Below are 16,219 nucleotides of genomic sequence, written 5' to 3'. Positions count from 1 at the left end.
TTTGCATAATCAATGAAACACAGATAGACATTCTTCTGGTATTCTCTGCTTTCAGCCAAGATCCATCTAACATCAGCAACAATATCCCTAGTACCACGATCCCTTCTAAACCCAGCCTGGACTTCTGGCAGTTCTCTGCTGAGGTACTGTTCCAGTCATTTTTGGATAATCTTCAGTAGAATCTTGCTTGCTAGAGTCTTTAAACTACCATGATTCCTACTGATTTTTCAATCTTCACTTTTATCTCCACCTTTTGTGAATTCTTCTCCATACACCTTCTTCTATCTCACTGCTCTTATTGAGAATTTAGAAATTGTTTTAATTTTTCATCTTTTCTTCACATCTCACATCCAAGTCTTCATAATTCATGCAACCAAAATACACAACAAATATGACTACTTTTTGACTACTTCAATGGATAGAACCAATAATATTATGAAAAGGAATGTGGCATCAGGACCAGAGAAAGACACATCAACAACCCGTGTTATGCAGATGACACAACCAAGCTTGCTGAAAATGAAAGGACTTGAAACATTTCCTAAAGATGATCAATATGGATTCTATCTCAATACCAAGAAAACAAAAATCCTCACCACTGTACCAATAGGCAACATCATGATAGATGGAGAAAAGATTGAAATTGTCAACAATCTCATCCTGGATCCACAATCAACTTCTTTTGGTACTGGCACTTTAGATCAAGAGATATAAAAGAAAGTCTGCTATCAGAAATTCTCCAAAATCCTGAAGACCAATATATCAGTTTAAAGAATAAAGTGCACCTGCTTCAAGACATGGTCTTTCAAATCACTTTCTATGCATCTGAGAGCTGGAAAATGAATAAAAATAACAGAAGAATAATTGATGTCTTTGACTTGTGATGGTTGAGAAGAGCACTGAATACCCATGGATTGTCAAAAGAACAGACAGATGAGTACTGAATAACCCATGAACTCCGAAAAAGAACAAATGTCTTGGAGAAAGTTCAGTCAGAGTGCTTCTTAGGGGCAAGGATTGTAAAGTTTGTTCTTTCATACTTAAGGCATGTTATTTGGAAGGGCTATTTCTTTGAAAAAGACATTATGCTTGGAAATTGGATAGTTAGGGAAAGAGCTGAAGACTCACAATAAGATATACTGACACAGTGACAGCAGCAATAAGCTAAAGCATGTCAGAGATGATGAGGATGCCAACAATAGTACCTGGATCAGATCCACTGTTCATAGGGTTGCTATGAGTCATACTCGATAGCATATAGCAACAACACATTTAAACTACTATTGCTTTCTCAGTCACTCTCTCTCCATATCAGTATATGTGTATAATGAAGTGATTAAATCTTTTCATTTCAGTTGTGTGCATTGAATAAATCTGTCTTATCCAGTTCTCTGAACTAAAATATAATCTATTTGAAGAAAGAGACTTAGTCATTGCTAAAGATCCACCACAGAAATTCAATACGCATATATTAATTAAGTTCAGTTACATGTTGTTGTTAAGTGTTGTCAAGTCGTAGACAACTTATAGTGACCCCATGAATGAAAGACCTGTTTCTCCAAGTTCATAGGGTTTCCGGAGGCAAGCTATTTCAGAAGCGGATGTCACTCCTGCTTCCAAGCTTGTTTTAATCTGGGAGCTCCACCAAAAACTGTCCACCATGGGTAACCATTCTCGCATTTGACACATCAGTGTCACAGTGTTCAGCAACACAGCAACCACCAGTTACCTCTGTAAGCAAATGGACACTGTGCCACTTAGAAGAATGTTTGACCAAAAAAACAATTAAAACCAGGCCTGATATATATGGGTATAAATTATCTTTGTGTTCTAGTTACAGAATCTCATTCCAGTTAGTTATAAATCTGTTCCTCTGGGAAGAAAAATGCTTTCATAATCGAAAAATGTAAATGTTCAAACAAAATTCTGAAACACAGCCCGATCTACATATGCAAGTCTAGACACATATTTAGAAAGTATACTTAAGCTTATACACACCTTCCTGGAAGATCATTTCATTAAGGTAAAAAAAATAAAATGCTCTACTAACTCTTCTTTTGAAGCATCAATGACTATTTTCTAAGATTCAAAAAGTGACTATATGCATTTTGGATGGTCTCTTGGGTATGAAAATTTAGTATACAAAGTACAATTTCTATGTCATCTGTTCTAGAACACTAAGCAGAATTCTAGGTCTGTTATTGATCTTTTAATTAATGATTTGGCTGATGCAATTAAATTATGCTAATGAAAGTATGCTATGTAGTTCTGATAATGGCAGTAAGATGAGTGAGCTCTCTAACACTAGCATTTTAAAAGCCACATGTTCTTCTCAGAAGGCTTGTCATTTAGGGGGGAAAGAATTATACTTGAGTAAAGCTATTTCTTTAGATAATCAAGAGAGATAAATCCTCTAAAAGAACATACCTCTGGATTTCACACAGCTTACCCTGGATAATACTCTCCTACTAAAATCTTTCTCACCATTAGCAAAACTATATATATCTATAGTTATCCTGCTCCTTCGTGCCCAACTCCTTGCATATTCATTTTCAATGTTAGAAATAAAAGGAATAATTCACCATTATAACTCTACTGTACGGGGGGGGGTGAATTAATCCAAATTAATCCAAGATCTTCTAGTTAGTACTGGCTATCAAATGAAATCAACATGAAAGGGGTTTTTTTCTTAATTTTCAGAAATAATAATGAAGAAAACAATGTTCTATCATTGCTAGTTCAAGGACTTTCTGTCGCTGCAAAATCCTTTTCGCAAAAGTTAAGTGCCTGCACTCTACATGCAAGGCCAGGCACTTAGCAGTCTTTCTTAAAAGGTTTCAGTTTATATTTCACTTTGCAAAACTGGCAAGTAGACAACCATATTCTTAAAGATTTGCATCTTCACAGAATGGACTTAACTGTTTTACTGGTTCCTTTGACTTCCTAACTGCCTCAAGAATTCCTTCATGGCTGAATGCATTATATGGGGAAAGATTTTTGCATGAATTTTTAACAAAAATTCAAAACAGTCAACTATAATAATGTTTGAAACCTGTCAGAAGCCCCTGTCTTACCTTTTTATCTTTTCTTTTTTCAATATGCTTTACCCAGATTGGGTACCTAATAACTAGTCTTATCATTATAGATAAGAATTATAGCATAAAGAGCACTATAGAGGCTAGATTGAAAATATGAACTAATTGAGTTCATGAAATTTATAGGTGACTATTATAATAATTCAGGAGTAAGGTAATAAACATCTGGCCCAATGTAAAAACATAAGAGAAAAAAGAAGTTAGGAATAACATTAGATATGCTATATGTGAAAGAAAAGGAAGTTCCAAGAGTTATCAAAACTTTCTACACAAGAGTGTAGATCATAATTCCTAAGATAGGTAATAATACAAGGGAGGTACAAAATGGAGAGGCGAAATATTATAAATTTTAGATATATTTTCATTTTGGGGATCTATGAAAACAAAAACACAGATTCTCACCACTAGGCCGATTGGTAGCATCATGATAGATGGTGAGGAGATTGAAATTTTAAATAGCTTTGGTTTGTTTGGTCCCTCAATCAACACTCTTGGTACCAGCAGTCAGGAAATTAAAAGACAAATTGCATTGGAAAAATCTGCTGTCAGGGACCTCTCCACAATACTGAAGAGCAACAATATCAGTCTGGAGACTAATGTGCACGTGATTCAGGCCACTGTCTTTGCAATTACTTATTATGCATCAGAAAGCTGGACAATGACTGGGAATGATAGAAGAATTGATGCCTTTGAGCTGTGGTGCTGGAGAAGAGTATTGAATATACCATGATGCCAAGAGAATAAACAGGCTCAACCTAGAGAGGGTGAAACCAGGCTGTTCCTTGGAGGTAAGGATTCTGAAGCTCAGTCTGAGCATGTTGCAAGGAAGGATCAGTCCCTGGAGAGGGACATCATGATTGGAAGGGTGGAAGAACAGACAAAGCAAGAGGGGAAGACCCTCAATGATATTGATTAATTCAGCGACTGGAGTAAAGAGGGTAGGTGTGTCAGAGGCATTAAAGTTGGCTTAGGATAGAGCAGGTTTCAGGGGTGTAGTACATAGTATCACTATGAGTGGCAAGTGACTTGAGGGCACATAACAACAACAATAAAAAAATCTATTAGGCAGTGCTTAACAGTTGGAAGATTGGACTTGGACAGATGGATATGTGGGAGTTACAGGACAAAGAATGAAAAAGATTTATAACTTTTAATTCGAGCTTATACTGTGAGATGAGAAGATAATTGAAAATAAGAACAATAATACTAAAGAATAAAAGGAAGAAGCTTTTGAAAAAGAGAGTGAGTTAACTGAGAAAGAGGGAAAAAAACATGAGGAACATTTCCATGTAAGTGAGAGGGCATCTTCATTTGAAGAATAGTCATTAATTATGTCTAAAATGTGAGAGATCAAACAAAGTAAAGAATGAAAAGAGGTCACTAAGTCTTGATGTAACTTTGTGAGAGTGATTTAAGCTGGAATGAAAACTGGAATATGGTAAACTGAAGAGCGAATCAAATGGAGGAAATTCTCATGAAATTATTGTTGTTGTTATGTTAGCTGTTCTTTAAAGAAGTATGGTGATGAGATAGTAATAATGAGGATAAAGTAGAATCAAGATTTTTTTATCTTGAAACTTTTCTTGTCGAAGGAAAAGACATATGACTTCTTGGAGGGCAAATCTTATAAAAAAAATATCTGTATCACTGAAAATCACTGAGACAGAATTAGTCATGTTTTATGTACTTTCTCATTACAAATACTATTACTTTCTTTTACAGGCAGTTATATGGGTAAAGGCCACATATTATGACATTTATACTCAACCCAAAGCCTTAGAAACAGTCCTTCCTTGGACAGTTATGCTCTCAAAAAAAACCAGAAATTATATTTGAATACAGTGGACATTTGAAAATCTAGATCCAGTCAGGACTACTGAGATCAGTTAGCCACATGCACAATGATGAATAAACAAAGAAAAAAAGCTCTTCAAAGAGAAAGACAAGCTCAGAGAACACGCACTGTCAAAGTTATGTAGCCCCTCATAGAGAGAGAACAGCTATCTCAGACTCCCTGTTTACAACTTCAGTTCTGATAAAGAAAAGCTATGCATTTGTGAGATGTTTCTACACATAAAAGTATGCATCTCCTTTTCTTACATCAAAAACCAATTTTTACTAGAAAACTGAACTCTGTTTTCTGATTCTTCCAATGATATTTTTAAAACTTTGAATATGTAGGTTGTGCAGACATCAATTTTATGTGGACTAAGAAGAAGAGAGAACAAAAGCTATGAACTTTATTTATGGGAAGGAATGAGCTTATTGTAGTTCCTTCTTCACCAAAATGTGTAATAGAGGCAATCTCTTGGACAGACCTGCCCTTACATCATTTCACATGATTCTACTCTATCCTCCTTAACAAAAACAAATGTTACAAATCCCTTAATGAAGGAGGGAGCAGGTAACTATAGTATCTGCCACCAGATCCAGGCCACCACTTTTGTGATCACTCCTAAATCCCTGCTCGTTTCTGATTTATGTCATCCTTACATAAGAAATAACATTAGCAACTATAAGCCCATCTATACTCATCTAGTCTAACATGCAAAAATCGAAGAGCAAAAAAGTTCTTGAACCTCTAAGTACAAATGTTAGCCCAGATTTTCTGTCAAGCAGGACACATCTACATTCACGTACTCAGAAGTGTTGATGGCTCTATAGTTAAGGCCTTCAGTTGTTAGGAAAAAGATCAGCTACAGAATCTACTAGCAGCTCTATGAAAGAATGATGGGAAGTCTCCTTTTGTAAAAAAACTACGTCAACATGTGTTCTCTAAACTTGTCCTTCTCCTTGAAAACCTGTTCTATCAGGGTCAGAGATCTCTCCAAAGTACTGAGGAACAATATTTTCAGTTTGAAGAATAAACTGTGCATAAATCAGGCCATGGTCTTCTCAATTACTTGCTATGCATCTGAGAGATGGACAATGACTAAAAGAAGACAGAAGAGGAATTGAAGCCTTTGAACTATGTTGTTGGAGAGGAGTACTGAATATCCCATAAAATAACAAAAGAACAAAAAGGTATGTCTTGGGGGAAATGCAGTCAGAGTGTTCCTTGAGGAAAAGACGATAAAGCTTCAACTCACATACTTTCGGCATGTTGCTAAGAAAGGCTATTATCTGGAGAAGGACATAATGCTTTTAAAGGTGGAAGTTCCTCAATCAGATGGACTGATAAAGCAACTGCAGCAATGGACTCACATATGTAAAAAATGATGAGCGTGACATAGAAGAAATCAGATCTATTATTCATAGAATTACTATGAGTTGTATGCAATTCAATACCAACTAACAATACCCTATGTCTGGCCTAAATTGAACTCTGTATATCAATACAGAAGCTGATGATACCTCCAGTACATAGTCTGAATAGCTCACTCTCATCCCTTCCTTTCCTCTTACATCCTTCTCTTTATCTACTCAGCTTTGACAACCCTACTGTTTGTGGACCAGAAGACTGTCCAGGTTACAGTGTTTGCCTAGAGATCAAAGAGGAATGGGTTTCAAGAGGGGAGATTAGGACCTAAAAAGACTATGAAAGACTTGAGAGAATTGTCTTTTTTATTCATATTGTATTTTCAAAATGGGTATGATGCAGAACATCAATCAGGAGGAATTTAAAAAAAAATACTGAAGAGCAAATTAACTGCACAGAATGCAATTTAATAAACTGCTTTACCAGTGTGAGGGTATTTCTCATTGTCTCAGAAATAAATCTACTGTTATTATGTTGTCATATTGACACATTATATTTCCAAGGACATAAACTTTTATAAAAGATAGTAAAATATTGAACTCCTAAGGAATCCCTACTGGACTTGAACTACCAACCTTTCAGTTATCAGGCAATCATGCAGACACTACACTACTAAAGCTCCTTGTGAGAAGTAAAGTCTCCCAAAAAGTTATATGTTTACTATGTCATCAACTTCAAATATTATAGAGAACTGTCATCATTATTTAAAGAAGAAAAAAAAAAGAGGAAGGCAAAGAAGAAAAATACATTTCATTTATTAAAAGTATATTTATTTTAATAACATTTTTAAAATGCTGCTCTAATGTTCTTTAATATTATCAATTATTGTTGTTAGGCAAATTCATGAAAATTAGAGATATAACTTTAATCTTAACAAATATTAGTAATTCATATAATTTGTATCATAGAGTTATCAGTTAACTCTCAAATATGCAATAACCATAAAAAACATGAACTTACATGTTTGGACAAGTTGGGGCTCTTTGAATCAACATCATACCTAAAAGATTAAAATATAAAAAGCAAATTATTTACACAGAAAAGAACAAGAGAAAAGTATCTATATATTTCAAAATACATAATGAATAAATAACATAAAAATGAAAAAACCACCAATGGGGACAAAAATTTTGCAAACTATTTCTCATTGCATGTAGCCTATAGGCCAATGGCAGAGTTTATCACTTTTGAGTTCTTTCATTTTGGTAAACTATATATAGACAATCTAATGTTTTCACAGTCATCTGTTCTGCTATTTGATAAAACAAATTTAAAATTTCTCTTTTCTATGACAATAGTATGGAAGCAGGAAAGGCATACACTTCCTAAAAAACTTGCCTCTGGAAACTATGAACTTTGATAAATGTCGACAGTTGTAGAGGGGCTTCAGGCCTTTTTGTTCATAGGGTCACTATAAGTCGTACTCAACTTGAAGGCAATCAACAACAACACATGATAATAGTAGAATACTATCTTTTAACTGAGTTTGAATGTCTTTAAAAGAAAATCCTTCTCTTCATTGTGTTGCTGTTATGTGCCACTGAGTCACCTTCAGCTCTTAGTGACCCTATGTATAATAGCTCTGAACTCTGCTCTATCTTGAGCCAGTCTCACTGACTTCAACATGCCTACCCTATTACCCCCATTACTAGGTCAATCCATTTCATCTGGGGTTGTCCTCTCCTATGATGTCCCTCCACCCTTCCAAGCATGATGTCCTTCTCCAAGGACTGGTCCTTCTTGGCCATGTGCTCAAAGTATGTGAGATGGAGCTTCTCCTCCCAGAAGAGCTGTGGGTGAGCATTAACATTACTGGTAAGTATATTCGTTTTCTCCTGGACACACGAGCCTATTTGATCCTAAAAGCCTTCTGAGGTCCCAACTCTTCTCACTATTTCTTAGTTGTTGGAATTGATGGAAAACTTCATAAGCAGTTCCTTACTTCACCTCTGCCTTGCATGCGGACTTCCAAGCTGTAAAACAACCCAGTTGTAGATGGAATATGCTCCAGGACTTAAGAATAATAAATGACATAGTTGAGCCTCTACATCTTCCTAACCTTTATACTATAATAGACAAAGTGCTAGTCAATAGGCCTTTTATTTTAAGAACTACCTTCCCTCTGTAACTTGATTTGTGCCACTATTAGAACCTCTACTTGGAATATTATTGCTTTTTAATTTTTGACTCATGTACTTTTAACCTGTTAGTTAAATTTGTGTCTTCTAGGCTGCAACAGTCCCATGATACATCTTCAAGGATATGAACATGTACGGCTAAGCACAATTGATAACAGTGAATCTAAATTCCAAAATCAATCTCCACAATAGTCTACATGTTTCCTATTGCCAGAGGGGCCCTTTAGAGTAGTGAGAGAAGATCATCACCCTGAAAACTACAGCATTCCTTTTCAGCAGGAAGTAGCTAAGAGAATATGCCATCCCCTTTTCCTTATGAATCAGGGTTAAGTCTCTCGCGGGGAGGAGTGATAGGGAATGGCAAAGGACACACTGACAAAGGAGATTAACCAGAACTGGCTTTACAAGCACTGTGGTAATTGGACAATTAAAACAGACTTTCAAGGGGGGGGAAGAAAAACAAATGGGGGGGAGGGTGGAGAAAATTGTGCAACAATGAATGACTAGAACCCAAAATCTCTGTAAATGTTCATTAAAATTAATAAAATTTATAAAAAATATTGTCTCTAAGGAGAAACTTGATTTCACCCTCTTCAAGACAGACCTATTTGTTTTCTTGGTGGTCCATGGTATATTCAAGACTCTTCTCCAGGAGCACCACTCAAAGGTATAGATTTTTCTTCTGTCATCCTTATTCATTGTCCAGCTCTTTGATGCATAGCATGTAATTGCAAAACCCATGTCCTGAATCAGGCTCACCTTAGTCCTTAGAATGACAATATTTACTCTTTAGGACTTTAGATAGGTCCCTCACTTCTTCAGTGCAATTCATCTTTTGATTTCCTGACTGCTGGTGCCCAGAGTATATTGATTGTGGAGCCAAGCAAGCTGAAATTGTTAACATCAATCTCTTTTCCATCTCTTGGTGCAGTCAATTGGCCCAGTGGTGAGAATCTTTGTCTTCTTGATGTTGAGCTTCAATCCATATTGAAGACTAAAGTTCTTGACCTTCTTCTGCAACAAACACTTCAGGTCCTCCTCAGTTTCTGCAAGCAAGGTTGTGTCATTAGGGCATCACAGTTTATTGATGAGTCTTTTCCAATCCTGATGCCACACTCCTCCTTATAACGTCCAGCCTCCCAAATGATCTATTCTGCATACAGATTGAAAAGGTATGTAGACAGGATGTATCCCTGACATATTCCTTTCCTGATTTTGAACCACACAGTGTTTCCTTGCTCTGTTCTGAGGACTGTTTCCTGATCCAAGTATAGGTTTCACATAAGCACTGTCAAGTGTTCTGGGATTCCCATTCAATGTTCTTTCCATATGATGAAAAATTTAAAAAAAAAAAAAAAACCACCCAAAAAACAAGTACTAGTAACAAACTGTCATTGATGTCATAAAAGTGAGGTTGCTTGACATAAATGAAAATCACTATGTTTAAGCCAGTTTAGACTCTTGTTATCTAGTCCATGTGCAGCTGTGCTTTCTCACCTAAAGATGTCTCTCCGATGGTTAGAATCCACCAAGCTCCATAAGGGTAACTTCTCTGGTGGAACCATCCATAGAGAAATGTGCCTATTAATTTAAAGGTGGTACCTCTCTGGTGGTAGTTTGAATCCACCAGCAGCTCCACATGGACTTCTATAACTGGAACAAGAGCCAGAAGCTGAACACATAGTTGCTACTCATTCTTTCCTGCTTAGCTCAGTCCTGAGTCACCAAATATGGACAATCTCCTCCTGGTGATTTCTAGTCACAGGAAACCCAATGGAGGGTCAACTATGAGTCAGTTCTGACTCAGTGGCAATGAGCTTATGTTGTTTAAATCAGGGAACTTTTTTTTTATTTAAAAAAGAAAGTTTACTTTGTCCTCTTTATTACCTTCCTAACTGGAATCTATTCTTTGGAACTTGTACCCTCTAGTGACTTTTCGGTGACTGTAAATAATAATGGAAGAGACTGTCCATCCTTCCCCCATGTAGCAGCAGGTAGATTCAAATTGTGTGCCTTTGTTTGGGAAGTGTGATTCCTTACCTCTCTACCACGAGAGTATTCAAAACTTCAATTTTTATTTTAATGGAACTTTCCTTTGTATTTCTTAATTTTATTTTATACTGGTTTACTATAAAGTTCATATATATTGTATTTCACACTACTCTTCATTCATATTGGGTTTCATACAATCATTCTCATTCATCATGTTTTATAAAATCCATCACCATCAGACTATGTCAATCATTATGCTGTCATTTTAAGTCTCTACCAGATCTTTCTCATTTTCCTTACCCCTCCCTCCACCTACCAAATTGTGCCAAACTCTCTGATTTTACTTTTACCCATCTTCACCCCTCTTCTCCCACCCTTTTTTCCCTTGGATCTCTATACATCATAATTTACTAGTTATCTTTATTTTAACAGTAATGGTCTTATGCAGTATTTGTCCTCATGAGACTGAGTTAGTTCACTTAGCATAATGCTCTCCAGTCTCTCCCAACTTATATACAGTATTTTTTTTTTAATTGTTGTTCCTAATGGAACGTTTAACTTTTCAAAAAGTAACTAAACTACTCTGGTCCTCACACTCTTAACTCAGAACATAAACCCCATAGCCTATGTGTGCATACACATGTTATGAATACATTTATGAGCAATGCCAAATTCTCCCTAAGAAACACAAAGTCTGTTGTAAGAAAGGCACAGAGCTCACTCTCTGTCTAGGAGGTGATCGATGTTGTTGTTGTTGTTGACTGTTATCAACTTGAGCACAACTCATAACGACCCTATGAACAAAAGGCCCGAAGCTCCTCTACAACCATCAACATTTATCAAAGTTCATAGAGTTTCTGGAGGCATGCTTTTTAGGAAGTGGATGCCACTCCTGTTTCCATGTACCTTAGAGACGGTAGCAAACATAGAGTTGTGTACCAAAGTGACCCACAGCTGACTCTTAGATGGGTTTTCAGAGGCAGTTAATCACATGGGAGAAGACTGTCCATCTTTTTTCCCCGCAGAACAACTGGTAACCTTGTACTTTCGAGATTTTGGAACCATGTACTTTCAGGATTGCAGTGCAATATCCTTTTTAGGCTATATAACTAAATTTACTAGCAGAGGTTTTGTCATAATTTAGTCCTTTTTTTAAGATTTCATTAGACTTATTAGTGATTTCTTGTTAGAATTCTTAACTCCCAAGTGAGAGACTTGTTTCCATTTTCAGTCAATATATTTCATGCATAGTCACCAGCCATCTGTTGGTAGCGATCTCTGAGGTGCTTTCATGGTAAATGCTTTTCATGGTGGATCGTCCATACATACTATGACAGACTAGAAAATGTCAAGTTATTTTCAAAAATCAGCCAATGAATTAAAATGATCAGCTCTGCACATGATCATCAGGATGATACAGATCTAAGTAGTTGTTTGTTCCTTTCCTGGATGGTGTTCTCATGAGCAGAGGTAACTCTACGGTATCTAACCACATCTACAGAACTCAACTGGCAGTTTTAGTAAAAGGAAATAAGGAATATGTTTTCTATTAGAGAGTCATAGATACTGACTGAGATGTTTCCTGAGTTTCTAGCATTACAGCAAAAGCCCATAGCTGAATACAATCAATGCTAAATACTCCTTTTCTCTTGTTGAGCTCACAGAGGTTAGTGAGTTACTAGCCTTTGAGCAGACCTTAGTCTTCATAGGCTGGAACCAGATTGTAGTCTTATAAAGAGAGTTGATAGATTACTCCCTCCTCTTTGAAAGATGAGAAAAAAAATTCTGTACTCAAAGGCAATGAAGAGTAAAATGAAATGCAGGGTACTGGCAAGAAGGCAAGGCCAGTATTTGATTACTTTGCATCCCAAGTCAGTTGTAACAGCAACAGAACCTGCCTGCAGGTGCATCCTGTATCTGCCGGTGAAGAAAGGCATAGAATGAAAGTTTTTGCAAGATTTTCTAAGAGATAAAGAACACGTAATATCATTTTCTGTCTCTACAATGAACAAGACCAGCAGGGTTCTTAACCACTTAAGGTTTAGAGGTGTCAGAAGGTGCAAGACCCATGTCTGTGCATCCAAATGCCCCCAGCCTCTTTGATCTGCTATCTCCCTTCTCTACTGCAAGCAGCCTACCTGGTGCTACAGCTCCAACTGTGGGGTGAGGAAGTGAAGAATGTGGAATTAAATTTAAGGTTTTTAATTGAAGAGGTCACTAGGAGTCACAAGTGACTCGATAGTACACTACAACCACTGTTAGATAGAAAAGAAGAATTGAGCATGAGAGAGAGAAGCAGCTGGTCCCAAGAAATGAACAGGCCTTTATTTCACAGTCTGAGAGGGACACCAAATGACCCTGCATGGAGAAGGTCAAAATGGCATATGGGCAGTCAATAGCAATTTCTTTTTTTTTTCTTTAATAATAACTTTTTAATGTCTTCTTTTTTAAAATTTTACTTTATTATTTGTGTGTGTGTGTGTGTGTGTGTGTGTGTGCCATCAAATTGGATCTGACTGGTACAGGAGGAGATTGTTCTTCTCCAGCAGAGCATCTGGTGAATTTGAATGGTGCACCTCTGGGTTTGCAGCGCAGCTTCTTGCCACTAGGCCACCAGAGCTCCAGGAGTTTCTTTTTATAAGGATTTTAGGGAAGCCTAAGGCAAAATAGGGTCGCTATGAGTCAAGTGACTCAATGGCACACAACAACAACAACAACAACAAAGGCAAAATATTTGACAAATTAAACAGTTCCCTTTTAAAGTAGTCTAAAATGTGTAAACATGTAATATAGTAGTTATATATGATTTCTTTGTCTCTGATGTTAAATTTCAGTATCCAACTCTTTCTTAAATAACATAATCTACAACCACCTGATACACAAATATTTATTTCCAGCTCTGATTTCATGTGACCAACACGTATTTTAAGCATCTGAGGAAAAAAGTGTGTGATTAAGGCTGTGGTCTTTTCAATTACGTGATACGCATCTGAGAGCTGAGAAATTAGTTAGAATGACAGAAGAATTGATGCCTTTGAGTTGTAGTGTTGGAGAAGTATACTGAATATCCTTTGGACTGCCAAAAGAACAAACATATGTCTAGGAAAATGTAGAGCTAGACTGCTCCTTGGAGGTGAAGATTGTGAAGCTTCCTTTTTCATACCAACTTTTTAATTTGCAGCTTAGTGCTTGAACTACTGGGCCACCAGAGCTTCAACCTAAGACGGTGTCCCTCCCTTAAACTCAGAACTCACAGTGGAGTCAATTCTAACTCAGTGACCCACCTTGAGGGTTGGATCAGTATTTCAACAACCTACATTATTCAGATGACACAATCTTATTTACTGAAATGAAGGTATTGAAACCCTTGCTGCAGAAGAGCAAAGCCTAAAACCTTCAATAGAAATTATATTTCAACTTTAAAAAAACAAACAAAAAAAACAACAAAAATCCTCATTACTGGACCAATAGACAGGACCATGTTAAAGAGAAAAAAAGATTGAAGTTGTTGGTTACTTTATTTTACCTGGATCCATTATTAAGATCTATGGTAACAGCAGGCAAGATATCAAAAGACGTGTTGTTTAAGGAATATCTGCTGCCAAGGACCTCTCCAAAGTGCTGAAGGAAGAACAATGTCAGTTTTAAAGACCAAGATGTAACTAATAATCCAAGTCATTGTTTTTTCATTTTCTTCTCTGTCTTTGAAAGTTGGACAGTAAATCCTCCCCTTTGAATTGGGATGTTGAAGAAGAGTCACAGCGCTCTTCCTCCTCCAGGCGGTCTTCCCCCCACCTCACCCCACAGAGTGCACAGGTTGGGTGGCAGGCCAGCCCTCCCACATTGCTACCACTCCTCACCCCACCTCCCTTCGCCTGGCCCCCATGGTCTTTGGAAGCAGGAGTGACATCAACTTTCTAAGCAACATGCCTCCAGAATCTCTTACAAACTTTGATAAATATTGATAGTTAAAGAAAGGCTTCAGGCCTCTTGTTCATAGCGTCATTACGAGTTGTGCTCTACACAAAGGCAATCAACAACAGTAACAAGGGAAGAAGGTATTTTGCTTGTGATTTGGAGTTGTTTATTAACTTGGGTATGGGCTTTTGTGATTAGGCCTAGAGCCATATGAGGATCTTTGGTCTGGTCTGTTCTCTGATGACGCTGTATGCAGTGGCAGGAAGAGTGCAGATTTGGAAAAAGGCGGGCGAAGCCAAACTAAAATATAGACAAAGTTGGTATTTTTTCCCATTTCAAGAACTATTTATCTAGGGTTTATTTTTACTGAAACTTCAAACTCAGAAACTAGTAAAATGATTTAAAAATATAAAATACTATTTAAACAATATCATCAAAGTCAGAGAAGTTTTCTTACTAAAATTCTTTTGTTCTACAGGCAGCAGGTCATGTAAGGGAGATAGCATTTCAAACTAGTCACATTACAAATGTTAATTATCATGCTTGGGAAGGTAGAGGGAGAGCTCAGCAGAGGAAGACTCCAGATGAGAGGGATTGAAACAGTAACTGGGGTAATGGGGGTAGGTGTGTCAGAGACAGTGAGACTGGCTCAGGATACCACAGGGTTCAGGGCTATTATTGTACACAGGGTTGCTATGAGTCACATGGCACATAACAACAATGTACTGGAAATGTGTGTACCAGTGTAGCATGGTAAGAGCAAATACAGACTCTGGACCTCTAGCTTCATGAGCTCTAGAATTATTTCATTTAGTACGGAAGCTGAAATATATCAGCAATTAAAACACTCCAAACTACATATAATTTTTATTTGTTTCATTTTCTCACCAATAAATGCACTGAAATTTTGCTTTCTGTTGTGTTTTTAGTTAATGCTCTGGAACATCCACCGATTTAGTGAAACAATGTTGTCCAAACAGCAGAGAATTTACTACAAAACACTAGAGAAGTAACTTAAATTTCTTTGGATGCCCCAACTAATTTTCTGCTCATGTTATACGTTCCCAGAAAAAGATAGCATCTGATACAAGGATCAGCTGCCTGACTAACGTAATACATCCTCATTGGGATTTACTCATATTTTAAAGTGATCCTCATTCATTGGGACAGGCATTCTGAGTTGTACTGAGTGTCTCTTTCTTGAACTGGGCCCTTTACTGCTTTTCATTCTACTTAAAATCAAATGCATTAGCTGCCATAGCTTCACTTTCCAGCAGAGATGAGCAAATGTTTGCTGCCCTTTGTGGAAGAAGCCTCCACACATATACCTATTTTTTAAGTTTCTTGTGTTGTAAGTGAAAGTTTACCCAGCAAATTCTTCTCCCACTCAACAAGTTAAACGCAATGTGTTGTTAGCTCAGTAGTGGTCTGTACGGAGTCATGGTGCTAACCAAAATGTTGCTCCTGTCTGGTGTTTCGAATACACCAGAGTTCCTCTGGAGAAAGATGGGCAACCTCCTTAGCAATTTACAGCCTCAGAAACCAAATGGAAGGGGGTGGGGTCAGTTATAAGTTGATTCTGAGTCAACAGCAATGCAATGGTAGTCTCAGTGGTTCCTCCAGACTCGTTGTTGTTATGTGCCGTCGAGTCGCTTGAGACTCATAGCGACCCTATGTACAACAGCCCTAAACTCCGCTCTGTCCTGTGCCAATCGCACCGTCTCTGACACTCCCATCCCAATTATCCCAGTCACTGAATCAATCCACCTCATAGAGGGCCTTCCTCTCCTGCGCTGTCCCTCCACCCTCCCAAACAT

General features: G+C 37.3%; 1 protein-coding gene across 1 annotated transcript in view; it reads right to left on the bottom strand.

The window, feature by feature from the left end:
• The window catches only part of CPNE8 (copine VIII), a 400,491-nt gene that overhangs the window by 251,973 nt on the left and 132,299 nt on the right, over positions 1 to 16,219 (bottom strand). Inside the window, exon 5 of the mRNA XM_006888207.1 lies at positions 7,315 to 7,354. Within this exon, the coding sequence (XP_006888269.1) occupies positions 7,315 to 7,354 (40 nt within the window). The remainder of the gene's footprint in view (positions 1 to 7,314; positions 7,355 to 16,219) is intronic.

The sequence above is a fragment of the Elephantulus edwardii genome, unplaced genomic scaffold (genome assembly GCF_000299155.1).
Source record: "Elephantulus edwardii isolate Elephantulus edwardi_28Jun2011 unplaced genomic scaffold, EleEdw1.0 scaffold00065, whole genome shotgun sequence".
NCBI lineage: Eukaryota > Metazoa > Chordata > Mammalia > Macroscelidea > Macroscelididae > Elephantulus > Elephantulus edwardii.
This window is presented reverse-complemented; position numbering and strand designations above follow the sequence as displayed.